At 42.4% G+C, this 27972-nt stretch overlaps 1 protein-coding gene across 3 annotated transcripts; it reads left to right on the top strand.

Annotated features, from left to right (window-relative positions):
• Positions 1-23: 23 nt before the first annotated feature.
• On the top strand, positions 24-27972 carry LOC100876609 (solute carrier family 7 member 14). Of its 3 annotated transcripts, none has more exons than XM_012280592.2 (18): positions 24-287; positions 363-652; positions 740-883; positions 1003-1379; positions 1471-3196; positions 11165-11319; positions 13082-13235; positions 15479-15709; positions 19312-19520; positions 21802-21973; positions 22616-22799; positions 22863-22987; positions 23063-23316; positions 23399-23641; positions 23722-23866; positions 23947-24040; positions 24102-24229; positions 24310-27972. In XM_012280592.2, the coding sequence occupies exons 6-18, from the start codon at positions 11170-11172 to the stop codon at positions 24621-24623; spliced, it is 2403 nt and encodes an 800-aa protein (XP_012135982.1). In that variant the 5' UTR covers positions 24-287; positions 363-652; positions 740-883; positions 1003-1379; positions 1471-3196; positions 11165-11169; the 3' UTR covers positions 24624-27972. The 3 variants fall into 3 exon arrangements, with proteins under 3 accessions (XP_012135982.1, XP_012135983.1, XP_012135984.1); XM_012280593.2 differs by having other exon boundaries at positions 24-652; positions 1471-2150; positions 2224-3196; XM_012280594.2 differs by having other exon boundaries at positions 24-652; positions 1471-2928; positions 3012-3196.

Here is a 27972-nt window from a genome sequence, read left to right as displayed (position 1 = left end):
TTAATTCTTTCTTTCTATTTTACTTGCAACCGCATTGTAATTTGCTGTGTTATATCTGAAAAATGTGATAATTTTTTGAATTTTATTGAAAACATGTGTGTATGTACAAAGTGAATACAATGGTACTTGACGCTGTCATGTTACTGTAAAAGTACATTCAAGACTACACCTGTGAGTACCTGTAAAGATTATCGCTTGTTATCGACTCTTAATTAGCTAGGATTCATTTCATTCTGGATATAGCCTGCAATTTAAGCCGAAATTTTTTCCATTTACATTGATCTCAGGTTTGTATTCGTATTTTTTGTATCAAAGAATTGTTTCGATTCGAGTAGTGTGTTCAATATATAGAACTCGAGCAGGTTCGAGCGTGGCGGTAGACGCGCCTAATAAAAGGTGAGACAAGCAGGTGCATCCAAGGATTCTAAATGCGCCGGCGTACGACGTCGTCCTGACGTAACGTCGTTACGTCAGAACGTGGCCTGTGGTACGCAAGGGGGATAGTACGCGTGGGTGTGCTGGAAAGAACGACAGAGAAGGGAAGCGCAGGAAGAGCCATGGAGGGGTTGGAACGTCAATAGGAGAATCCTTTCTGTGGCAAGTGGGAGAGTTGTTTGAAGAGAGGGGCGAATGTTGCGAGGGCACGATCAAGGTGGGCAGAAAACAGGGCCGTCGCATGAATTGCTCTGTAATGTAGTAATATCAATGAAAAATATATTTTTTTCCTTTTTACATCTAGAAAATTTAGGTTACACGAGACTCCTCTTAAATTTTTCGTAAGACGAACTTGCAAATATACCCGAAGATTTTTACGGACCAAGGATGAGTCATCGAGCTACTGTTATTTATTTCTGTTATTATGTCGCAAATAATGTTGACAAAAGTAAGGAAATAATGTTGAAGATAGCATTTTATAGTGTTCTATTTATTATGGTTTCTCGTAGTTTTACCAAAATGAACTATAACGAAATAGACCGTAATGTTCTTTTGTCTTCATTTCAGAATGCAAGAACGCACAGGTCTTGTTTCGGGGGTACGATTCTCTGTTTTTTCAATGACGCTTTCAACCTCTGTTTCCTTTATGACTACAGCACTGTTCGAAACCGTCACGTTAAGGGGTGCAAGCTGAAACAGGACAGTTGTTTGCTTCGCATAGTTTTCGGAGTACTTAACTTGAAAGCTTTCGAGAAGCGAATAATTGAATGTATTTACTATAATTTTGAAATCTATTGATCGGTAATTCTACAAATATGCGCCGTAGTTGCTTCAGCATTTTGAGAGCAAATGAAAAATAGGAAAAGCAGGATGAATGAAAGATCATAGATTAGTACTCTGAAATGGTGTTCTTTCGATTATAAAACAAGAAGAAAAAAAGAACAGTATGTAAAAAGCAAAGAAAATGAATTAAGTTTAATTTATTAAGTTTAATCAGACAAATTCTGTTCTCTTGTAACATCCTTGAATTTTTAGGATGTTTCCGTTTCACGATATGATTCGAAAGGATCCTGAATGTTATCAGAAACGTTGAACGTCGTTGCGCGTTCATCTTTGGCGACTTCAGATAGCTTTCGTGTCGCCTTGGCTCCCGATTTACTGGCTTACTAGCGAGCAACCGGATCAAAACAAGTCCTGTCCATTCAACCAGGACAGAAAGGGGCAGACACGATCTAGATAGACGTATCTAGATAGCACGTCTGCGTACACCATTGAGCCAGGGGAGCTTTCGAAGTCACGATGCGGAAGGGGCGGCTCGGTGAACGGAGAAAAACTATCCTCGTAGGGATGTCACTAGTCACGTATAATTTCTGGTTAATTTCGTTTTTAAGAATTTTAAGGAGATTTCTCCGTCGTAACCGAAAAACTCGAAGAATTTCGACAATTAGATCGGAGCAATATAAGAAATCACTGTCGAGTATTCTATTGAATTTGATTATATCGAAATTTGTAGAATATTGTTAGGAACAAGGCGCTTTATAGAAATTCTACGTCACCGCATTTTATTGGTCTAGGAAGGGGAAACGTAGCACAGCATCAGCGGCGTATCATTTGGTGGGGATATTTCGGTGGGTGCTAGCGATGGAATTGATCAATGGTGAATCGTTTGTTCGAACAAGGAAGAATTATCGGAAAATCGTTGAAGAGCAAGATCGGTGAAACGAATTTCAAGTCCATTAACATCGGATTCGCGTTTACTTATTCGTTAAACGATTGTGCGATTTTTAGGAAAGAACGTCGAAAGCAGCGTTCCAGAGCGATTCACGCCTATCGCCAGTCGCTTGAACGTCAGGGTGTATCACGAGGGGGTTGACGGTCGTAGTAGGGAGGGGTGGTTAGCTGGTATGGTGGGGTTCGCCCTAGAAGCACAGGGACGGGTTGAGCCACTGATAAAGGCGGACAAACGAGCTGAAGAGAGAAAGAAGGAGAGCAAGAGAGAGGGAGAGAGAGACCCGAGGCGAAAGAGAGTGTAACCCCACGGCGCACCGCCACCCGTGTGTGTCGCACTAAAATGTGACTCTGGCTAGCAGCACCGGGAGCCCGTGTGTGTCGTAAGAGCGAGCGAGCGAGCGCGAGAGCGAGAGAGAGTCGTGTGTGCCGGAATTTTCGTTAGTTGTTAGGAAGAGCAAGGTGCGTTTTTGCCAAAACGGTGGACGCGGTGTAAAAGCTAAGAACGGAGAGAAGAAATAAGGCTGGGACGAAGAGAATATCCGGCTGGTGAACCACTGGCGGCGAATCAAACATATCATTTTAACCTAGTTGCAGAAGAGTATCGTGCAAACGATACGCGGATAGAGAAGACAGGCTAGAATTAGAAGATAGACAGCGTGGAACGTAATTGGAGGCGGATGCCGTTGCACAGGAAGATTATCGAGGCAAAGGGATGCTACGCGAATCGTATTAAGAGCCGTACAGCTGGAGAATCTATTATCTGTACGTAGGCCAGGATTGAACGCGAGATTCGAGTGTACATGGCTTAACGGGTGTCATCGTTGATTCCATCGTTAACATTGTAGCGTTATCAGCCTCCAAGCTATAACAGGGAGTTCACTGGGAGTTACCTAGTGTACCGAAGACACGAGCAGATGAGCGTTTCGGATTAATTTTACGTAGTACTATTCTACTGTGAACTGTGATTCTTTGTGCCCTGGACGAGCTGGGCTACGGTGATCGTCGACCACGGGACAACAGAAGTAACGAGGTAAACCTTTCTCTTCCTTGATAATTATAGTCGATCGAACGGAAGTGAGTAGATACACGATATCTAGAAACACGGTTTTCTAACTTTTTTCGATCATCGCAAATTTCAAACGAAAGGTGGGGAAAACTTGATACGAAATTTGAATTTATTTCGGAGGATTATTTGTCGAAAAAATCTAGCGTACAATGGCCATTTACAGGAGCTGTCGTTCGAAAACGCATAAAACGAACGTGGCGAGGACCCAGAATTGCTTTTGTCCCCGATGTATCATCGTCCCGAGCCATTCTTTTCAGTTTTCCAATTTTCTTTTTCCCGGTATTACGTTTTTACCGACGAAAACCTGGAACGATATTGTCTCGTGTTTTCGCATAAATCTTCTCGTCAAATATCTCTTTTGTAATTTACCTTTTTCGATCATTTCAAAACATCGTTAGTATTCGCGATGTTTTTTTTTCGCGCGTTTATAATTCCTATAACGGAGCATCGTGAACGAGAAAAGAGTAAAAGGAACAAATTGAAAGAAAAGAATAAATAGAAAAACGAAACAGAAGGGACATATTGCAACAATGAATCGAATAGCAATTTTTAATGTCTTAATGGTACACGCAAATATATAGGGAATACCGACCTGATATGTTCGCAACAGAACTATCGGTGTGTTTTCATTAAATTTCGTGCGCGTATTTTATATTGTCCGACAAAAATATGATACGAGTGGTCATTCAGCTTTACCGTTATGTATGCGCATCGTGGATTAAATGCGCGATGATCGTTAAATCGCATCTCCATTTTAAATTATTCTTTAACGTTCACTCGGTGTATCAATCATTTCAACATCTACTTTTATAGAACTTTTAATTTATTTCGCGCTCTTTCTTCTTGCGTTTGCTGATCAATAATTCATCGAGTCCAGAGAATCGTTATCGATGCAAAATCTATCCTTGATATCTTTAATAATAAAACTCGAAAAAGATCGGAAGAATGATCGAAATTTAATTAAATGAATTAAGATATCGTTGTTGGTTCGACTTGAAATTTTGTTATATGGCCGCAATAGTGTCTCAGCGTGAACGAGTTTGTTTAGTGCGAAATCACAGATTAGAAGAAATAAGGAAAGTCGAAGTATTTATAGCTCGAATAATACTTGTTCGCGATCCGCCGTACTAGGCACGGCTTGTTTTCACTGCGCGCTAGTGGAACAAGTAAGCGTGCGGTCAGACGCATGAATTCGTACTTGACCTGCTTACGAGGCGTGCCGGTTTTCTTCTTTTTCTCCTTTTTTCAAGAACTAAAACCAAGAAACCTTGTTAACCAAGCTTGAAATTCACAGAGGGCTGGGCGTGATAGGTTGGTTTTAATCCCGTGGATTTCGAAGCTGCTTCAGAAATGTCCTCCTTACCTTGAACTCCGCGTTCTTTTCTCGTCAAAGTTGCGACAAAAAAGATCTCTTCTCTGATCCAAGGTATTTCTCATAATTCAACTATTCTGCATCCTGTTTATTATTTATTATTAATAAAGGACGTAGGACGATATCCTCGTATCTTTAGAACGAATTCTGAATTCCACGCAAGATTAAATTCTTGTCTAGACGCGTCGCTCTTCGTCTGCTTCATTATGCAAATTATTTCTAGCGAGTCGATGTTTAAGGTTCGAACGTCGAGAAACGTTTCATCTTTACCGGACCAGTGTTTACTTTGCTCCATTCTCTTCCTCTAAAGAGGATCAGCTAATTAATTGGGTCCTGAACAACTATAATTTTATTGTTAGCGTTCGTGGTTCGTGGTTTATCGAGTTAAACCGTATAATTAAACTCTGATACAAGTTTAAAAGAGGGGATATTTTCCTAAACTTTTTATTAGTTGATTAAAAATGTTCGTAGGTACGAGACAGTTGGTCGAACGACGAATTTCTTCCGTTGTTCGGATAATTGCGTAGCTTCTGGAAGAAAGAAAGGATAATCTTCTAGTTAAATTCTTCAGACTTTTGTCAAATTTTCAATTTTATAACTAAAATGTTGTTAAACCTTTTACATACGTATATTTTGAAATTGGCCGTTCGATGTACAATAACCTTATAGAAAGTTTGTATAAATGCAAAGTCGAAGCAAGTTTCTCGGTGAAAATTTAATACAAAATTAATTCTTGGACGAATCACCTTCTCTTCGTATAGTTCAATAAGAAATTCTTTCCTCGAGAGTATACATACGTGACAAGTTTGTAGAAACTTTGCATCAAAATTGAATCTAACTTGCATTAAGGAATAAATCTATTTAAATGTTGCGGTGCATACTCGAGATAATACCATGAAAGTTTGGAGACTTTGTCATACTTTGTCGACAGGGAAAGAGGCTGCTAGAACCAAGGTAATTTTATCCTCCATCGAACGAGGAACGTTCTTTAATCGCCTTCCCGTGCACTTTACTTTAAAAATTACTTTAAAATCTCGTTAATCGCTTCTGAAGTTGACTTATTTCGAATAAATTTAATTCGCAGAAAATGTTGAAATAGAGAAAATAAGCGTCGTAGGAACCGTGGAGCCAGCATTCTCGTGACGGTTCCATTCGAGCTTCTTCTTTCTTTGCTGGCTCTTTTAGAGGAGAAGACTTCGTGCACGGTGTTCCCGCTCGTTGCATTGCGGTAGATCGATGTACCAGAGTTCAGGGTTACGTTGTAAGGCCTCCTGCTGCTCGTCGACGAAATCTGCAGTCGCACGTGCGCCGAGTTAATCAAACGCGGTGCAGAACAATTTTTACGGGAAACAATCGTTTCGATCGTTTCGTCATCGTCGTCTACGTACTTTTTTACCTAAAGAGTTAATCGATGGTTGACACCACGAATTTCAGGCGACTCGATAACGTAATAAATTTCTATGTCTAATTCTAAATACTTTAAATCGATTCGGGGTTATGTTAAAGCGGACAATATTTATTAAGGACAGAATTATAGAGAACGTAATAAGAAAACTTTTTTCCTCGAGCATTTGCGAAGCGAAACGTTGAACCCGAGGCTAATTTCACCTCTATTCTCCGGGGGATTAAACTTTTGCCAGAGACCGTAAGCTGATTTTCCTTTGCTTTTGTAAAATTCCCGCGATCTAGTTCTAACGCGGTTCCCGAGTTCCAGTTTGGACACGTTCCAACCAGATTATCCCTCGAAACATCTGCTTTCCTCGCTAATTTTCGCCCGATATTTTTTGCCGTTTTTCAGGAATTCGATTCAAGCGCAATTGCTTATCGATCCGATCGTGCAATTTTTCCTAATTATCCCTTCTTTCGTTCTATGTTATTCTACAGTGTCCTTTTCCTCCCGTATTTTCTATGGATCAGAAGCACGATACACCAGCGCGAAAGGAAATTTTCCGGCCGTCTTTATTTTCGATATCGATCAAAAGAGAGAAGCGTTGCGATTTTCCCCAGCGAGACATTCTTCATCGACGAAACAGGGAGATTCGTTCCATGAAATCAGATACAGCCGTGGCTGGTTGTGCGAAGCTAATGGTCTGTTTCCCCTTATCCAACGAATGGATCAGGAACACGAACACACGTTTCGCTTCGATTTTTCGTTAGGGACAGTTTTATCTTCCCGATGCACGACCTAGTTCGATGGTGTTTCGCATGTGGCTGCCCAATGAATCCTCGAAGGCCTAGCCGCCACTTATCGTTTCCAATTGCTAATTACATTACAATTCTCCTGCGATTATACGACCGTTGCCTGTCGATAATTTTCTGTCCTTCTGCCTATTGTTAGTCGGTTCTAGTCATTTTTAATCGCGTTCGAAGGAGATTGAAATACGTTAAGCTTCTTTTAATTAAATTCTTGATAAATCCAAGACAATCGATCGATCATTGAATTTTCGAACAGGATGATCGACAGAGGGTTTCTAGCAAGAAGTAGAGAAAACGAGAAGAAAAAGGGAGAAAATGGAAAAAAGGGAGTCAAGCAGTTGGTCGACGCCTGTTGCTTTATGTATAGCGGTTTTCCTCGCTGGGCGAACCATTTTATCAGATATCGAGGATCGCTTAGGAGAGAGAGGTCGTGATATCGTCGACACTTTATCACTTACATCCTCTCCTCTATTCTCGAGGTATACCGCAACGATGCGTCCTCGCTTTATCGACATCCTTCTCTAATTACCCCGTGACGAGTCGATTTTCGACACGCCGAGATAACGATCCTGCTGTAACTTACGCGCTTACGAATCTACTTTGAATAGGAACTCGAACAGTTTCATTCGAGCGGTTACTGCTCGGAAGTAAAGCCTCGTTGGCGTCGCTAATGGTATTTTGATCACGATCGATCGTGTTCGACGATGTAATAGGAAACGCGTAATCTCGCGCGTGTCATTGCTCTATTTTTTTTCTTCTTTCTATCGAGTTAAGTAAATTAGCTCGTCGTTTATAATCAGAAAATTTAACGATACACTCCTAGTTTCGTTTACGCGTTCTCGTGTTCTGTACGAGGCATCCTATCGAATTTTTCCGGCTTTAAGGTGAACCGATTAAACGAGATGCAGCGAAACCGAGTGAAAAGAGGGACGCGTACCGGCCGAAATTAGATCGGTGCGAAAAATATTTATCCACGTTCGCCTCTGTTATCGAAGCGTTTTTCCGAATCTAATCTAATCGTTTCCAAAATTGTTATCGAAATATCGTTTCGAGTTCAGCTGGTTTTCAGAGGCGAAGGTCGAGCCAAAAGTTTGGCCAAGTGCCAAGGAAGGACGCGCGAGCCATCCTTGTCAGCGAATAAATTCACGGGCACGTTGGCGCTGCCTTCGTTTTCAGCTGTTTCCGACACAAAGACGAACGGTAGGCCGATTTCCTTTAACCGGTTTAATCGAATTCGATCCCCTTCTTCCTAAGACCTACTTTCTTAGATCGATCATCTTCCTAGTCGTTCTTCCTACTCTTGCGTCGATCGTTAGGTTCGTATTTTTCCTGTCTTTGCCAGCAGCGGATTATTAAAGTGCCGCGGTGGAAAATTGCGTTCTTCGTCATGCGACAACGAAGATACGCTTCCGGATGTAAGAGAAGCCCTAAAAATGAAGCTCTTCTTGGGATCATCGTGGATCAGAGTCGGCTCCAAGAAGGATTACCAACGTGATACTTCCTGAATTTGCCACCAGGGGAGACATTCGCGGTACCTACGCAAATATACTTTCTCGCGAGTCCTCGTAAAAAGATCCAACTCGAAGCTTAATATCGATCAAGTATTCGCGTAATCGTTGTCAGGAAATTTTTCAGCCTGGAATGTCAGAGTTTTCCCGTTTCGAAATCGGCCATTCGATACGCGATAACCCAATAACTACGATTATCCGTCTTCTCGAAAGAAGAAATCACGACACGGTCGTAGTTTTTTCCTTCGTCTATTCGCGGAACAAACATGCACGAGACTCGAATGAGAAAAAACAGGTTGGACGTGCTGTAAATAAATCCATACCGGTGCAATATCGTTTCTTGCAGCAGTGACCTCGTTTAAACGCGTAGTAATGGATAACCGATAGTAGTCGGCGAGTTAAAGGTATCGGGTCAGAATCAGAATCGCGATCGTTGATCGGTTTAACGATTCACGACACGTCGAAAGTATTTCCTTCGAAATTAAAGCTCTTAACTTTACGGACGTTTAACAGAACCGAAGCTGTAGTTGTAAAAAGTATCGGCGTTGAAATTCCATTTGTTGGAGGGTGGATCCATGACGCTAGGAAAAATGTTGTGCCAGAGAGAAATGATAATTTGCTCCGTGGCAGCAGAAACGAGTCACTCGAGCGCAGAAGAAATGGAAATAGGAGTCTCGAGGAACATCCGCATTGTTCTCGGTTATGGCCGCCTCGAGGAAGATCAAATGCCACACGGGAAACTGGCAGATCCTTTGTCCTGGCAATCGAGAAACTGCATTCGGAAGCAAAGGCTGCGATCGGCTGACTGGACGAGCTTTTCCTCTTCGCAGAAAATTTCTGCGTTCTCTTCTCGTATCGCCTGGTTAATTGCCCTCGAGCAATTTTCTTTTTCCCTTTCCGAGCTACCAGTTTTCCTCTTGACACCGCTCTATTCTGTTATCTATCTCGTGTTTTCTGGTATTGTCAGGTCATTTGGTAACGCGATTGATTTTCCTCTATCGCTGCACCGGAGAATCGCTTTCGTTTCCTCGATCGAACAAGTTGAAAGAAAGAAACGTACAAATAATCGAAAAACGGTACAAACGAAGAAAAACTGACACGAATTTTATTCGATCAACTTCGGAGTTAGAATCGCGTTAGATTACTTCTCTCGAATACAAGATAATTTAGTAGTTTCCACCCTCTCGGTTTATCGCTGTTTGCGGTTCCAGGGAACACCGTCTTACCCACCCATAAATAAACAAATGTATCTTGCTTCATAAATTCTCTACCAAGTACGAATCCATTATCCGCGTTCAACATAAGGGTGGTACTTCGTTTCTTCGCCCTTTGTATCTGCCCTCGTATCGAATGGAGTTGAAACTTCTTCCACGATAGACCGTACAAAGTAGCGTTTATGGTCAGTTCGAAAGTTAAAATTTATTATTAGGTAAATGATAGATAATTTATCGCAAAGATCGAATCGTTTATCGAATCCTTACGCTTCGGTAGGAGTAGTCGAGCGTTTCCGATGCACCTCCTCGAACAAACCTCCGGTATCGAGAATGTTTTAAACGGATTTCATGGAAGGAGTCGAGACTGGAATCTTCCCGGAGTATCGAGTTAACCCCTAAGAAAGTTTCGGCTCGCTGTGTTTCGTTCAGTGGAGGAGGAAGGGGTGAGATTCTCGGCTACGTTTTCAGCGACGAAAAAAATTGAAGAAGACGGGGTTGAGCGACGTATAAAATTTGCATAGCATTAAGAAGGTTCTCAGGGGGAATACTTTTTACGTGGAACCTCTTAACCGTACCACCAACAACTTTCAACCTTCTGCAAATATTTTGAAAAATTTCCCGGGACCTTTCACGAGTTCGCCTCTCTTTACTTTATCAGTGCGAATACATTAATTTTTGCTTGTCCTTTCGCGACTATTTTTTTTCGCGAAAAAATACATGGGGAATCTTCTTCGTTATGTTCCATGCCTTTTTTGGCGTATCTGTGCAACGACACGAGCCGCTGCGGGCACGCAATTAAAATTAAAATTATAATTATAATTGAACGATGACGAGTTCGCGACGCAAACTTTCTGAATTTTACAAGTGACGTTTCAAGTACACGTACGACGAGGGGAGTCGAAGTTGGTTTTTCCGGTTACGCGATAACGAGCTATAAAAAAGCCTCGTCAATGTGCAACACCGCATTTTTTCCAAGTTTATCAGTTTTGCGTAGCTAAATAATTATAATTGTTTCCGTGGAAAAAATAAAACTGTTTGACTCAACAGTTCCGCTTGTTCGGACGATAATCAGGAATTCCATTAACTGAACGAAGCGCAAACGGGTGTTTTTATACGCGTCAGAGCTACTTCCCTGTCTTGAATAATTTATTCCCGCGAGACGGTGAGTGGCCGTTTTCGGATAGCATCGTTTCCCTCGCGAATGATTATCCTCGTTGTTTGCATCCTTACATAATCCTACCCTCTTCCGAAATCCATTCTTCCTTGACAATCACGATATCCTTCTTCGTTTCTTTCCTCGAGAATAAAAGGTGCGCGAGCAACGCCAAGACGTCGTTGAACAATGAATCGATAATTCGTTCGTACGACTTTCTATTGGACTGAAAAACCGCATGGGACACCATTGAACCCTCGTTGGAAATTCCTTGTCGGCAACCACCGGAATTTGCTCCATTTTTATTCTGCCAACGTGTTTTCTTTATTCGCGCTTTCTTTCATTTTGAATAGGCAATAAGCCCTCTTACACCTTGAATATCCATCTAAGGAATGAAAAATTGTAAATCGAATCTTGTTATCTGTATATTAACGATGTAACGAAGCTATGTTAAATGAAAGAATAAATGTTGGTTCATTTTGGTTACAGCAAAAATGAAGCTGGAACTTCCGATAGATCGAGAAAAGGGCCTGGAGCTCTTTGGGAAGTTTATACGAACGAAGAATGTGGAGAGTCTTCAGGGTGACCAGAGGAAAGGTGGACCCGAACCACTGCATCCGACCGACTCCAAGCAGAAATTACAGGCAAGCATTTTCCTTGTAAACCTTTCGACGAAAACTCTCCTCGCAAACAGCTCTTCAATTTCCTTTGATCACCTATCTAGGAAACTCGTGATCATATTACCGTAATAAAATTCCGTTAGCGCTTAGATTTTTGAATAACAAGAGAAATTTGCTAAACTAATCGTCCATCGTAAATAAAAGGACTTTCTATTTTTTCTATTAATTTTTAATCTGTCCGACACGAACCCCCCTTTCTTCGATTGATCGGAAGCTATTCCTCGTAGACCGATTATATTTTTGTAACAGTTGGATATCAGTTCGCGTGGGATAACGCTTTAATAATAGAGAAATTAAAATAGAATTTTATTCGGAGCATCGGTACGGGAAGTTTAAACCACCCCCGTGATTCGAAACGGGACCAATATCGTCTCGTTGTACCTTTGAATTGGCATCTGACATTAAGATCCAATGTTCACGCCTTGCATCTGGATCTCGAAGAAAAGAAGGGTCCCGCGTATCCAGTAAATACACGATATCCAGCTGCGCTGTCTATCGATCCTGGTCTATTTTTAACAGGATTTTTCAACCCCTTACCCTCACCGCTATACGTATTGTACGAACTATACGGTTCGGATTGCCTTATTCTTCGTGTGACCCGATGCTCGATAATCGGTTCTTCTTAACGAGAAATTAATTGCAATCGTCTATCAGAAAGTACCGAGATCGTTTTTTCGGCTGTTTTCTCGCAATTTTCTCGGCAATCGTCGAAGGAATACGACGCGTTAACTAACCTACGAGTCCTTTGCAAATTTAATTTTCCCCGAGTAATCGAAACGCGAGAAAGGAACAAAACGAAAAGGTTTCAATGGTAGTCGACAAGATCGATCGAGCACGTTTTTTACCTACGTTTTATTTGGAAAAAGGGAAAATTTAACACCGAAGAGAGATCGTTGAAAGCGCGCGATTAAACGCGAAAATTGCCGCGTGGTCGTTCGACCATAGAATATCAGTCTCGACCGTCTGGTGCACGATTCTCGCTGATCGGGAACAAAGCGTGAAAGGGTACTTGTCTCGATCCGAAGAACCGATTTCCGACCGATATTTTCACGGAATTTCGAACAAACTTTTATCCGTCGAAGAAACAATGGACGATTCGCCTAGGGGGGAGCCCAAACATCCGTGGAACTTTCCCAATAAACGAGCAGCCACGCTTGGGGATCGCGGTTGAAACACGCGTCGATGCACGACGGCTGTTTCTGAAAGTTTCGCGAGCTGTTCTTGCTCGGGGAATCGTGGAAAAACCGCAACGATCAAACGAAAACTCCCCGCTAGTTTCGACGATAACTTATGACTCTCGAACAATGCCGTTACTCCTGCACTTTCGATCGATGAGAAAATTGATCGATGAAGCGCATCGAGATATACTTTCGATACGATGCCCGTCAACGTTGTATCACGTTGTATTGGAAGATACTCGATAATAACTCGAGGTTATTCCGACTTTGCAGAGACTCGCGACTGCAAGTAGCACGGGCGAAACCTTCGGTCTAAACCTACATAACTCTGACACGAGAGGTACAAATTAAACTTGGAGTAGTCGAAAATCTAACTCCGAGTAATCCAAGCTTAACAACGGCCCGATCCAAAAGCTAAGCGCGTTTTAACGAATAGCGGCATTGGTACGAGATAATTGTGGGTGGCAAAGCGAAATAATGGGATCGCGGAGGTTATTCGATTAATTGGAAGGAAAGTTTGAACGCGTGTCCCGCTTTCGGTTTCGCAGAAGTGCCTGACGACTCTGGACCTGACGTCCTTGGGGGTTGGCTCCTGCGTTGGGACAGGGATGTACCTAGTCGCAGGGATGGTGACGCGTAACGGCGCCGGGCCAGGCGTCGTCATCTCGTTCATTATCGCGGCCATTGCTTCCATTTTTTCCGGTGAGTATGATCGCATTTCGAATTTACGATTTCTCTGGAAGAAAGTCCGATACAAGAGCTTGTCTCGTCGGTGGAGGCAACAAGATTTCTCCAAGCGTATTTACCGTGGAGTATGGGTAACCGTGTCGGATTAGATTTACGGTGTTTGTACGGCGGAAGCGTTGGACAGGCTGTCAGGAACGATTCACGGGTTACGAAGCATCGGAAGATCCAATTTCTCTTCCAGCAGCGGTAACTTTAAGCACGCGCGCGTTCATCGAGCGCGTTTTATTCTTATCCGTTTCTGCTGGAGAAACGAAACGTCGAATTTCGCTATTCGTTTCGCGCGTCATTAAATCGACAAAAACGAGTATCGGTTTTACGCGAACAAACAGGCGAGTCACAGAAGGTATCGAAGCTCGCGTGCTTCGCGAGACGACCCAGAAACACGACTGGAACCGTGTCCGACGTCGTTACCGTACGATCTCCCCGTAAATCTAATCCGACATTATTTTCTGCTTGCCCTCGAGGAGAACGACCGATCGCGAGACGTATCCGTTCGCATACGTGTCAGGAAAGAAAGACGTATGGACAAACGCGTGACCCGCTGATATTGACATTTAGAACTCTCGGCCAGATGGTAGAACCCGAGGGAACTCGAACCGATTTCGAGCGATGCCATGTCCCACGCTTGTTGCCGGAGAATTATTACGCGAATACGATGCCGTGATTAATCCTCCGAATAATGAGCTCGCGTCTAAACGTACCCTGTATGCTGGATCGTTGAATTAGGCGATATTAACGAACCGGTGGTAGCGGATAATTTGTTCGGTTACGGAAATCTAGGATACGTGTCAGGTGTTTGCGCGAGTATACTCTACTCGAGAGGTACAGCAGAGGAAACTAGATATAACCGTGAACGGATGTTAGCGTGGGGTCCTAGAATTTAGGACTCGTCTTCTATCCGTTGTGGGGCTAAATTGTTTACAGAGCTAGATAAATTCCACTAGACTAGAATATCCGAGTGATTTCGTTTAGTAGAGGGTAAGAGATACGTAAGGGGTCGATTTCGAGGTCGTAGAGAAGAGTCGGTACGAGGGTGAAGAGAAAACTGAGCGTATCGCGATCGGATTTCCTCGTGTCGGTTCCTTTGTTGTGCCACCGTTTCCTCTCTGATCCACCGCGAGGCTGGTAAATAACGCGGCTGGTTCGGCATAATCGGAAAGCCTGAATCCCCGGAACGTTTAAGAGACGATGAAAATTGCTTGTCGAGCGGTGCTTCTTTTGTACCGCGTTTCAGAATATTTCGCTAGATACATCCGACAGAGTTAATAGAAAATGTCGGGAAATATTAATAAACTTGGTATTTCGGCATCGGAAAAGTGGTTCGTTTCTTGGAGAATCTTGTTCGAGTAGCGACACTGTTAACTTTCTCGATAAATCGATTAAATTAGTCGACGAGTTGCCGCGTTCTTTACTTATTTTTCCAATTATTCTCGAACTAATAATTTACGACCGCATTGCCGGGTAATTTCGTTGAAAAAATTGAAGGGCCACCGTAATATCTCTTCTTTGATTCGCGACGTTTATCGGTCACGGTTCGAAGGAGAAAAAAATCAATCGGTAATTAAGTTAAATCATTTAGTCCGATGCTCGGTGCCAATTAACGATCTAACGCGCGAAGCTTTAATCAGTCGTTATATCAACAAACATCGCCGTACCGGACATTGTGGCACGAATCAACGAACGGATTAAAATGTCGATAATGGGTGTACGCGAGGCTGTCGCTAATTTATCATGTCATTTCGTTAATCGATGTCCGTAGTTTAATTATATCGTTGCCTCTGGCTTTTCGCCGAGTTTCGTTGCGCACTGGTTTTTAACGCAAATTAGAAACATTCCAAAAGTCCGTCGTTCCGAAAGAGACGGAAAAAGAGACAGACAGGACGAAACTTTATTCGTTCCCGACAGGACAGCAGGATGAAAACATTTTTGAAATTCCTCGAATATTTTCTACCAACGTCCAACGTTGACCTCGTTTCCGACTGAAACGCTTTTTTAATCGATAAATCACAATCTCGTTGTTTAACAAGGTTTTTAGTCGGCTAACCGGCCATCGCAATTTTCCATTTATATTCTTCCATATTGTAGCGTGTTTTGGAAATAATTATTAGAGATTAGTCTCGACTTGTACTTGGACGCATTGAAATAAACCTTCTGTCGCGGATTATAATCGTGTATTAATTAAGAGAACATTTTTGTAGGAGCATGTTACGCCGAGTTTGGAGTACGAGTGCCTCACACGACTGGCAGCGCTTACATGTACAGTTACGTGACCGTAGGCGAATTAATAGCATTCATTATTGGATGGAACATGGTGCTGGAGTACCTTATAGGTACGAGTGCGTGTGCCTGCGCCCTTAGCGCCTGCCTGGATGCCCTCGCGAATGGCGCAATTTCCGGGGCGATAGCCAACAGCGTGGGAACCATTTTCGGTGAGTCTTTACAATACTCTGGCCTCTACACGAACGAATGCGTAACGAGCTAACGAGTCAACGACGATCCTACTGATCTGATCTTCGAATCGATGACTTTCGAATGTTAAGTGCTCCTATTTCTATGAACTATACCGTTGTTTGCACACCTGTAAGTCAACTTTATTTATTATGTACGAACAACTCGAACGTTATTAAAACTTCCGTCGGATCTACCACCTAATCGTCGAGTCTATAAGCGCGATTCCCGAGAAATAAGTGTGCTTCGTTGAAAATGATCGCGCGTCTATACATAGGCCCGTATGTGACAAAGAAATTTGCATCGCTTAGTATACCAGAGAGAAAAAAAGGTTCGTTCGAAAGTCGTTTCAAGTTGGTTTTACCGTTCCTCGTAACGGTAGCTACGATCCATTACTGGAACAGTTTTCCTCGCGTCTGCTCGATAACGCGTTGGGTCCATTTCGTTCGCCGCATAATCTTACCTCGCGACGAGAAATCATTTTTACGAACGCGTGATTCCGTTTTATCGAAAATCCGACATTTTCTCGAAGGAATCGTTGCTCGTGGGGTTGGCGCGTACAATTTCACCGTGACACTCGTCGTGTTAATTTCGTCGCGAATCGGACGTACTTCCGACGTCTGACCATATTCTGTCGTCTACAGCGGAGTAAGTAGAACGTGTATTCTATTCGCAGCGTATCGATTGCGGCTAAAGTTCATTCTACTCGGGTGTCTGGCCTAGTAGTAGATTATTCTACTTGCAAGATATCGATCACGCGCCAGCGTGTATTTTACTCGATCTATCGTCTCGCCGCGACGACTAACGAGATTCTTTCACCGTTATTAGCGAGTGTGTATCTTCGACGAAAGATCAAATAGCTCTGTTCTATTTTTCTCTTTCGACGAATATTCGGAGAAATTTCAACTTGGCAAGTTGAATGATTTCGTTCTCTTTATCGTACGAAGGTTCGCTTTCGATAAAAGAACCGCGATCGAAAATTACAAAAGAGAACGGACGAGAGCGCACCGTCCACAGAATAAGAACATTGTTCCCGAAAAAGGGTTTCGCCAAGAGGGCACTTAGCCCAAGAGCAGTCGAGGAGCTACGTAAAGAAATCACCAGGCAAGATGACCGATGCCGAAACCGTCGCCTACCCGACTAAATAAAACATCGTTTCTCCGATGTTCATAGATACGTTATACGTACGAAATTCGAATTTATTTATCGGCCGAGTAATAATCGGTCTCGGAAACGGCAGAAAGAGCACCGAATCGCTCGTTCAACTAATCCCGCAGTCCCTGTAGAATTGTTCGGGCGCTGCGAGTCGCCTGATAATCAGATTTCAACGCGTTTACAACGAGAAAGATGAGAAACCGACTAAAAGGGGAGCTTTATTCGATTTTATGGAATTATTGTGGAATTAATTTAGCGGTCAACCGAGCTTTCCCAGGCTTTCGTTTCGCTCGGGGAAAGGCGAATGCTTTCCTTTTCTCTTTTTTTCTTCGCTTCCGGCGACGCTCGTCGCGAACGCGATCGCGAGTAAAAATATACGAAGAGAGGCTCGATAACGCGATTATTGAGCCCAGACTCTCGAAATTTTGCTTGACCAACAATTCCGTCCTGCATCTGCCGCCGAGAAAGCTTAACGAGCCACGAGTCACGAGAACGCGCGATTTACCGATAAAGCACGCCTCTGGACGTGCAACGAGTAGCGTTTCGATGCTCGAGGGTGCGACCGCGAGTTTCTCACCGAACTCCTATTCATCGCAAATTCTCTCCGTTATATTTAACGGTGAAGTAGCAGCGGATGTCGCATCGATCAAACCGTTGGGAACTTTGCAAACTTTGCTTAACCTAGACCCGGTGCAAACTTGACGCGAGCCTAAACCTTAATCGGAATCTCTTGTATAATTTCGAGCGACGACAAACACTATTTGCGGATGCCTACGGTGGATTTCGTCGAAATAAAGAAGTTGGTCGCGAATTACGTTTTGACGTTATCGAATTACGCTGGACAATTTCGGTCTATAGCCGAATCGGAATTAAAATTCGTATTAGATGCGCGAATAGGAGAGAACGAAAGGGAAAAGGGAAGCGACGGAACACCGTGTATCCTGGATGAAATAGGGTGGGTGATAGTCGGAGGCTAGGAAATAAGGAGAACGGGGCTGAAAAAACCGACGAAGGGCGTAGAGGTAGGATTCTGGGGATAACAAAAGGCTGAAGAGGGTGCGAGAAGGGCGCTTGCGCGGATCAAGTCTAGCACCTGTGGACCTCATCGATCCGAAACGGTTTGCGAAGCCGCACACTTCGATGCTTTTTAACCTGCCCACGTGAACCCCGGTTCTCTCGTCTTCTTTTTCTTCTCCCTTCCGGCGATTCATCCTGTCCTTTTATCGAACGACTCTTTGATCGTTCGGTTTGTTTCTTTCTTTTCTTTCACCACCGCGAAACCTCTCTCCGATTGTTGAGCGGTAACGTTTTAATCGTTGACCAAACATTTCGACAAACTCTCCTCTATTATATCTCAGAGTTTGCGATGCTAAGTTTTTCATCGGTGCTTCGCTTTCACGTTTCGCGACTGAATTTTATAGGGCTGGAACGGTCAAAGAATGAATTTCATTTTGGTCCGAATTTCGGTGAAATTTTCATTCTTATAGAAACCTCCGGACAAAAGACCGTCCGAGACGTTACGAAGAAATTGATGCCCCTTGTTTCACGGAATAGAACAGCGAAATGCGTCGGTAACGAGTTCAGAGAACGCTCTTTTCCCAAGAGAAGGCGACGCGCGTCCACCTCGGAAAAGATTTCTTTGTAGATGTTCCGTTTTTAGTCTCTTTCCATATTCTCCCAGGTCATTTGTTCCATTTTTATCGCACAGCTAAGGCTCTTGAAACGAAATTGTATTCCTTGAATAAATTAGATAACGAAACTCCGAATTTTGTTTCGTTAAAAAAACGTTATAGAAAAGCAACGATATTCAGGGAACAAGAAAATGATTGTAAAGGCTACGACAAAGATATTTCATTCTCGGGAAAGGAAGGAACGAGCGCGAAATGGAAATCCGTGAAACCCATATCCGGAGAATAGACGCGAAATCCTCCAAGAGGGATGACACGAATAAAATATCCTGACGAAGACGGTGAATCGCCAAGGGTTGCGTCGAAATTGATTTCGGTCGTGTACGACCAATCAATAGCGTCGAGAATCTTTGAAAAGCGCGATACTAATTAATAAAACCGAATTTTTGCTGTCGAATCGGCTAAAGAGACCGGAATCAGCTAACTTTGATTAAAGCCCTTTCAACATTTAACCTATATAAATGTAACGTTTTCAAACTTTTCCGAGTCTTCGTCGAGTATTAAACAATTAGTATAATTAGACAGATAAGTAATTCATACATGTGCCGTTTGCGTGGGTTGAATAGGAGTACGACACGAGCATGTGGGTAGTATCGGATACGCTGGTATAGTCGCAATTAGGAATGAAATATATATCGCTGTGTTTCATCGTAGCGAACTCTTTTGCAAAGATGCGATTCGTTTCGAGAACGCGGACGGTATTAAAGACCTTAAAAGAAATATTTTTGGTAACGTTACAGGTCGACCGCCTGACTTCGTCGCGTTCGTCATCACCATACTGATGATGCTGCTGATGGCTGCAGGCGTGAAGAAATCCTTGGTGTTCAATAACGTGTTAAATGCCATCAATCTCGCCGTTTGGGTGTTCGTTATGACAGCGGGTATGTTCTACGTGGACAGCGCCAACTGGAGCGAGCACAACGGCTTCCTTCCTTACGGCTGGAACGGTGTAAGTACGCTTAAACTAAGGACAATTTCAATTTTCCTCGACAAAACCAACGAAATATTAACGACGTCCCTCTCGATTAATTTTCTCTGAAATAAAATTATCGATCAAAGTTCGAAACCTTGATAAGAAACGATAGAACGTTACGAAAGAGATAAGAGCGTAGACGTTAAGGGAAGGAAATGGGAAAGAAAGGGATGAAAGAAGGTCCAAAGTCGGTCAGAGCAACGCCTCTTGCGCGAGGTTTCCTTCGTTCCCCTGTTTCGGTACAGAACATCGCTTTTCGCTCGCGGTTCGCCGAGATTCGTGGAACAATGGCAAACTTGTTGCATCGGATGGATTTGAACGTTGAAACCGTGTGCATCAGGTGGACAACGGCAGAGAAAGGGAATTCGAATTCACGCTCCGGAGGAATTCGCGTTCTCCGGGAAAATGTGTGAATCGCGCGCATTCGCGTCACAGCTGGAATCGGAACGAATCGACCAAAGAAGCACCAGAATTATTTAGGATTCGACCTAAACGTGCTTAATGTGGAGCACTTTTTTATAGACTGATCAACAAGAAATTTTATAAAGCTTTCTTCCGATTCGCGCGTCCTTGTACTTTGAGGTAATTCGGTTCTTTCAAAGATACACATAGATATATATGTATGTAGAGAGGGTGACTAAGAGGATCGGAGAAGTCATCGACGAAGCACGATCGCGTTTGCAGAGGAAATGCAACGAAGAGGAAAGTAAGAAAATTGAAGTGGACTTGGCCAACAAAGACAGTCGTCGATCTTCGGAATATTAAATGTTCCGTTTCGAGTTGAATTTCGTTGAAAGAACGACGAAGAACGTTTATTTAACGGAACTAGTAGGACGAGGCGAATAAACAGTGGAATATTCATGTTTCATCGGGGAAAAGTAAACGGAATAAAATCGACTGGTAACCGTGTTTCGGTCTCGTAATTCGAAAGAGAAGTTTATCAATCCGTAAAACGTTAAAAACTCGCTCTTAACCGCCTGAGAATTCGAAGAATCGCGTGGTCTGTTCGATCGTAAATAACGAGAAGTATGCATTTTTCAACGGAAAATATTTTTCCGTCGTTTCTGCACGCGATAGTTTCCTTCGAGTTTCTGACTTCGAGCTTCGTCGTGCGTTTATCCTGGATGCCCGATGAATATTTCCGGCCAAAGAAACCGCGAACGTTCTTGAAACCTGAATTTTTAATCTCCACGTTTTCGCCTCCGCTTTCGCCTCCGCCTCGCTTTTTCGTCACGTATGCTCGAAATACCGTTTCCTCTTCCGGTGGAAACTTTTCTCGCGAGAACGAGATTCTAGTTGACCTGCTTCGATAATTTCTTACGTCATTTTCAAAAGTGTTCGGTTCTTTTAATATATCTCTTGTCGATGGATTAACGATGTTCAAGTATTTTACTACTCTCTCTCTCTCTCTCTCTCTCTCTCTCTGTCGCAACAACGATTAACTCCTTTTCAATTCTCGTTAACGCGTGTACTTTGCGCGACCTTATGGACGGGCGTGGGTTTTCCAAGAGTGGCTTTTCGATCTTTAGTGACCTTATCTCCCTCGCCTTTCCAACACACACCCGTGTTTCAAATCCTGTCACATCGAAGAGGTCAAAGTTCACCGACAACAAGCTAGTTACGTTAATATCGTGCTTAATATTAATGCACGATGCGGTTACATCGCCTACGTCGACCCTTTCGCTACGCAAATAGCTCCATTTTCAAAAGTAATTTTATTACTTCGAACGAATAAAATATCTGCTACTCTTCAAAATTTTACTTGGTAGCTACCCTTTGTTCTCTCTTCTCGAATTAAAGTTTCTAGAAAATGATTAATGTCTATTTAAATTAGAAGAGAAGTTTGTTGATCCTTAACGAAGCGGATTAACGTTCCATTTAATCTTAGTTCGCCAGCCGCGTAATTTTCGCTAGAATGAAAATTCTACTGTCCGGTAGCAGTGGTAGTAGTCTCGTCCGAGATCCCGTTAACTTTCGAGTCCCATTGAAGCTGAAGACATCAAGAATGCATAACAGCGTTAAGGGCCGTTGAAGAATTAAATGACCTCGGTTCATTCGTGAGCGACTTTGCCTGGAAAACTCGTCAGCAGTCGACGTACCTTCGTTAAACGGAAATTTCATTTCACGCGAGTGCCGTCGTGCAAGTATGTTTCGAATAGGTTTTTAACCATAGAGAGTCATCTTGTTCTATGATATTTTATCGCGCAAGACGAGAAAAGCCGAACATCGGTTTAATCGTGAATCTTGTTTGTTTCAGGTGTTCACCGGTGCAGCGACGTGTTTTTACGCGTTCATCGGCTTCGATATAATAGCTACCACCGGCGAAGAGGCAACGAACCCAAAGAGGAGCATTCCCCTCGCGATAGTCTCGTCACTGATCATAATTCTCGTCGCTTATGTCACCAGCAGCATGGTGCTGACGCTGATTGGTGAGCAGCTCGTTCAGTTCTCTCCGAAGTTGAGCAGCTCTCCACTACGAATAAAATGGAACGCGAATCCTGATGAAACGTTCAACTTTTTAACTTGTTTTTTTTTAACCTGTCATTCTTGACGTAAATAGAGCATGTTCCGTATACGTTCGGATAAAAGAAAAAATCCAGGAAAACGTTAACGCTTCGTCGAACGTGTCGTAGAGGTCGAATTGAAAGGTTCGTTTAAAATTTCGCTGAAAATTACGAGACCTTTGCGTCGAAGTAGGAGAAAACATAGTTTCTTTCAATCTTGTTCTTCGTTGATTAATTATTCTTCGATGTTGGTAATTATTAACAGGTGATCGGTGACATATACATAGGCTGATTATTCGCTTGAATTCTGTTGTCTGTCGATTAAAAAGCCCTTGGCCATCCTTGACCTCTCTTCATGCATCCCTGCTTACCCTTCCAACGTCATCGTGATCCTCCAAGTACCCTCGTCACAGACATTGTACGGTTCGTTATGCTTTTAAATAAACGGAGAAGGGGGCTGCACACTTCTAAATACCCAAGGTGTTCTTTCTTCGAAAATAAACGGCGCCTTCTGCTTTTTCGTATCGCGGCTTTGTTTTTTTACTAAACCGTATCCTTCTTGCTCAGTTCCTTACGACGAAGTGGATCAGGATTCAGCGTTGGTGGAGATGTTCGGCCAAGTCGGTGCTTACAAGTGCAAATATATCGTCGCTGTCGGTGCACTGGCCGGACTGACGGTATCCATGTTCGGTAGTATGTTCCCTATGCCTAGAATAGTCTACGCCATGGCTCAGGACGGTCTTATATTCAGGTAAGGGCTTTGGTTCAACGTATCTTTGTTGACACGCGTTTAATAACTAATCGTGTTCTCCAGGAGTTTGAGCCAAGTGTGGCCAGCAACGGGCACTCCGGCTCTAGCAACGCTGACTTCCGGTATGTGCGCAGCTTTAGCTGCACTTTTGATCCAATTAGAGGTCCTGGTAGAAATGATGTCTATAGGTGAGAGTCTTCTAATCGGTAATAACCTTCCTAACGTTGCTTATTGAACAAGTTTTATCGTAACCCTATATTCAGGTACTTTGCTGGCCTACACCCTGGTATCTACTTGCGTATTAATTTTGCGCTACCAACCACATTCCACGAACCTCGTGGAACTGCTACCGCAAAGCTTGAGGACACCCTGTCGATCGCCGACGAAAGAAAATCAGGGAAACGGTCAAGTAACTTACGGCAAAGAACTGCGACCGGATCAGTTAACTACCGCTCTTAATTCCGTTCAAGCTGCGCAATCGGAACTAACAGCGGCGAACAGCGGTCAACGCATCATGGTGAGATATTTATGGGTGTTGCTGGTAAGGTAGCGAGTGGAATTTTCATAATTTCATCGTTAATTCTTTATCTCCGGTTCAGGTGAGACGAGTGAGAAGATGCAACAGTTCGTCGCCAGATTCGGACGACACTTACGGAGCCGAAGAAGACGAAGTAGGTCTGGGAAAAGATGACCAGTATCTAGTTAGCGATAGAACCGAGAATAAGTTTTATGGCAGTGTGCATGCAGCCGCGGCAGCATCCAGTTGTGGTAGTGCGCATCAATATCCAGGAAACACACCGATAATTGGCCAACCATTGAGTTACCTTCAGCGTCGATTACAGGTAACGTTGTATCGCTTTTAAAGCGTACAACTCGAGAATCGCTTCGTTACCAATTGTAATCGGTCCTTCGATCGTTATAGGCAGCACAATACCTTTGCCCTGCTATATTTCCTTGGGTAGATAGAGGTCCAGCAACGGAAGCGTCCGGACGCTACGTCATGAAACTAGTCGGGGTGCTCTATTTGCTGATCGTCATCTTCGATTTGATTGTCGTTTGCGGCATGGGTGAGCCAAAGAAAAACAGATATATATTTTACTTTTCACTGATAATGTTCACGGATCGATATGAACGTTGCTGATTTCAGGTAACATGGGAACCTTCACCACGGAAATAATGTTCGTTTTCCTTTTCGCTATAATTGGAGTGTTACTTGCCATCAGTAGAAAACCACAGAACAGGTACGGACCATTTGTTGGGTCTTCTCCGAGAACGCATCTTTTAATTCGGCAACTTTTTTAGGAATAGCATGATGTTCATGACTCCGGGACTGCCGTTCGTTCCTGCGATTGCCGTCACCGTTAATATATACCTCATCTTCAAGTTGAGCATCTTGACCCTAGTCAGATTTACCATCTGGATGATACTCGGTAAATCGAATGGATTTTTTATCCGATATAAATTAAAAACTTAATGTAGCCTAAACTAATCCAGATCATTCTGATTACAGGTTTCATTATGTACTTCTACTATGGCATAAAACATAGTAGCCTGGAGGAAGCGAGCAAATCCGAGAACTTAGAAGAGAACACAGCCGGCGGGAACATCGAGCTGACGGTGACGGATCCGCAGAGACAGCCGCAGACACAGCCGACGCCTTACGTAACGACTGATCGTAGCATTTACGAGGGTCAACAGTTGGACGCGTTCGGTCAACCGGTGTTTGGCAGCACGAATTTCGGTGGGACACCAAGCCAGAGGCAAGAAACCGCTGGTCCAACGCTTTTCGTCGCTCAGGAAAACTTCCCCACCTGGGACGACTGAGTGGCGAACAAAGCCGATATAAATATATATATTTGAAGATGTAAGATGAATTATTATGCGAGCCTGACCGGCGTCGAATGTTCACCGGCATAAAAAAAAAATCGACCTTTTCGGAGCTCGCCACAGATCCTGGCCTTTGAACGACGATCAAATAATGGAGCACCATGAATTGCCTCCTTTAGAAACTTTTTTGTTTACCGAGACTGAGCTATAGTTTATTAGTCGATAATACTGATTTAATTAGTCGTTTGACGAGAACGAGAACGAGAACGAGAAAGCTAAAAGCGTAAATAACCTTTCTCTAAAGAAGTTCCTTCAATTTTTAGTTTAACTTTTCTTTCGTTATTTACTCGAAAATAGAATCTTCTTTTCTAACGAGCCGTTAGAATAGAAATTCTTAACTTCACCTCAAAAATGTATATCGTTAGAGGAAAGAGTGCACCGATGGAGCATCGATGATCGAACAGAAGGTGCTGCTTCGAAATTTTGAGCTTCCCTTAATAATTTCACTTCTCCATACTGAAATATGTCAATTTCCAATCCATTCTGATCGACCGTCGACCCCCGGATGTACCTCGAGAATTATTTTCTTTAATGAAAACGAACTAACGAAACCGACGAAGGGAAAAAATACGAATGGCAAATCTGCGAGTGTCCGAGGGACAAACTTGTTGACTACTGATTGGGACGAATGTAGCAAATAATTTTCGCGGCAATATTTATTATTCTAGTTGTATAAAAGCAAACAAGAGAGAACGAAAGAATGAGAGAAAGGGAGAGAGCGAAAGAGAGAGAGAATGAGAGAGAGAGAGCGAGCGAGCGAGAGAGAGAACGTGAAGGAATACAATGTAGGCGAAGAAAAAAAAGAGGAAGGTGGGACGAGAAATACGAAATGAAAGAGACCATTATCATTCTTAGGCGTAAGGCGAAATTTGTGTTTTCCAAGAGAGCATTTTAACTGCTATACGAGATATGTAAGTTTAAACGTATCGCTAGACACGGAAGGGAGAAAAGAAAATATGCGAGAATGAGAACGAAAGAAAGAAAATTTGTTCCTGAGTCGAGAAACGCGAATAAAAGAAGAGAAACGATCGTCAGGGAATAAGAACAGGATTTTGCCTAAAATCTAATAGTCTATCCCATCTCGGATGAAGCTTAGCATTAACTCGTTGTAATCCTAAGAGAAAAAAAAATAAGGAACAAATCTATGCTTAACTTCTTCTACGCTCTTCTCAAATTATAACAAGAGAAAGACGTTTTCATTGATCATCTTTGTCCGTTCTTTCTACAAATCGCTTTAAAAACGTAAGCCCCCTGCTTGCGTACGATTAAAAAGTTTCTTCTACTTATCCAAGTGTTGCAGGGGGCGGTGTATCGAATAGACAGAAATTCGGTGTTCCATACGATCACATTCCTGTGTATGTAACTCGATTATTTCATTTTATTTTATTCAAAGGGAAGGTTGTAAAAAATATTCGAAGAAGAATAGATTGTTCGCAAACTATTTTAAAAATAATCATTGGAGAACGGAGATTTTACAAAGTTCTTAAAAAACACATATCTATTATTTAACTGTAAATGTTGTTGAACGTCCAGTTTCCGTAACAATGACAAGTTCCTACAATTGTTGAACGCTCGTTGTCATTTTATTAGAGATTTTTATGATTCTTCGATAAATATTTTCAATGTACTTCGGACGCGACTATCGATTTCAGTTTTTCAGAAGACTTGTCGAATTCTTCCTATCTTTCTGAGATAGTGTTAAAAAAGGAAGAAAAATGTTACTGGAAATTAAAAGACAGTTATAACGGATAGAAACGAAAAGTCCTCTTTCCGAAGATAAGACACGAAGATTACGAAGCTTACAGGGGGCAGCTGTATAAACTTACATTTCAAGGTTTATTATTCTATTCTGAAAACTACATATCGATCAGTGATCTTTTCACATATCAGCCTGCAACTTTTGCAGGGAAAACATCCGCGATATTCTGAGAGAAAAAGAAAGAAAGTATGCCAGAGGGAGAGAATGAAGGAGAACATGAGCGAGATTGATCGAAATATTTATCTTTAAGTATTAAAGCGTCTGTCAAAAATTTTCTATATCGACGATTGATCAAGCTGGATGAAGAAACGGTGTTAGAAATTCTCAGTTCCGAATTTTAAGTCCCACGTGCAATATTTGCCACCAAAAGGGTGCTAAGGATGAAGAACAATCAATTCAAAATTTCAGTTGCAAGTTGTTTACGATATTCCTTTTACGTAACGAATGTAACTAAATCTGAAGCATGACTAGAGAATAACTAAATAAATGATTATTATCTAACACATTGCTCGCGATAGAGGCAAATAACCGAGTACCGAAAGCGGATGAAAATTTTGCGTATCGCTAAAATTATACTATCGATTAGATGCGTTGCAAACCACTAATTCTACTATACCGGTCAATGTGCTAAACAAATAAGTTGACCAGAAAAATCGATCAAATCTTTATCCATTGCACTCTTTGATTAGCGATGTAACTTCGAAGAGAAGATCGAAAAGGGGTTCTATTCTGTGAGAGAAGAGTGCCTGTACAATATCCACTTACAAAATCCTTGGAACTTTAGACAACACTTAGAGATGATTTTCTTGAACCTGAACCTGAACCTTGAAGCATCGAAACGATCGAAAGAGTCTCTCCGAAAACTTTTTTTTAAATGTAGGAGCTTGATCATCGAGGACATTAGCAATTTAGAAAATAAGGAAATCGTGGAGAGTCTCCTTCGAGAGGAAACATCGAAATAAAGTCGGTGGCAAAAGCAGCATCTCGATTAATTCTGATTTTTGCTTTTTTCTTTAAAATTAGTCTTTCAAATTTTCTTTATCCACGCAAAGAAATGGCCTATTGTTACGTGCGAAAACTAGCCATCTTCGTGCAATATTTCAAGCCTCTTTTTTATTTATTTATTAACACGGGTATACCTGCGAAGAAGGACAATTAAGGATTGCTTCAACTATTTTTTATGATATTCTTCTGTCGACATACAAGAGAGAGATAATGTTCAAAAATTCGTGAAAACGTCGAATCAGATGGAACGCTTAAAAAAAGTCGAGGGGAAAGAGAATAAGGGGGCGAGAATGGACGAGAGAAACAGGGAGAATGAGTGATCGGTGTATAATTCTGTATTTTTATTATCTTTAATTTCCTTTTTCTTCTCTCGGGGAAAATCGAAGTATCTTGGGAAGATATATGCGCACCAGGAGGACAGAATTTTCCATGTAATATACATATAAATATATATACCCTTACGTAACTACGTTGTTTAATATTGATAAGGATCAAAAATAAAAGTGATTATTCAGAAAGTAA

The sequence above is a fragment of the Megachile rotundata genome, chromosome 16 (assembly GCF_050947335.1).
Source record: "Megachile rotundata isolate GNS110a chromosome 16, iyMegRotu1, whole genome shotgun sequence".
Lineage (NCBI taxonomy): Eukaryota > Metazoa > Arthropoda > Insecta > Hymenoptera > Megachilidae > Megachile > Megachile rotundata.
This window is presented reverse-complemented; position numbering and strand designations above follow the sequence as displayed.

Excerpts from the sequence above, each read along its gene's own strand:
- LOC100876609 (XM_012280592.2), top strand. The coding sequence starts at position 11,170 with ATGAAGCTGGAACTTCCGATAGATCGAGAAAAGGGCCTGGAGCTCTTT. Across the intron at positions 11,320-13,081 it reads ACTCCAAGCAGAAATTACAG|AAGTGCCTGACGACTCTGGA; the intron begins GCAAGCATTTTC and ends TCGGTTTCGCAG. Across the intron at positions 22,800-22,862 it reads CAGGACGGTCTTATATTCAG|GAGTTTGAGCCAAGTGTGGC; the intron begins GTAAGGGCTTTG and ends CGTGTTCTCCAG.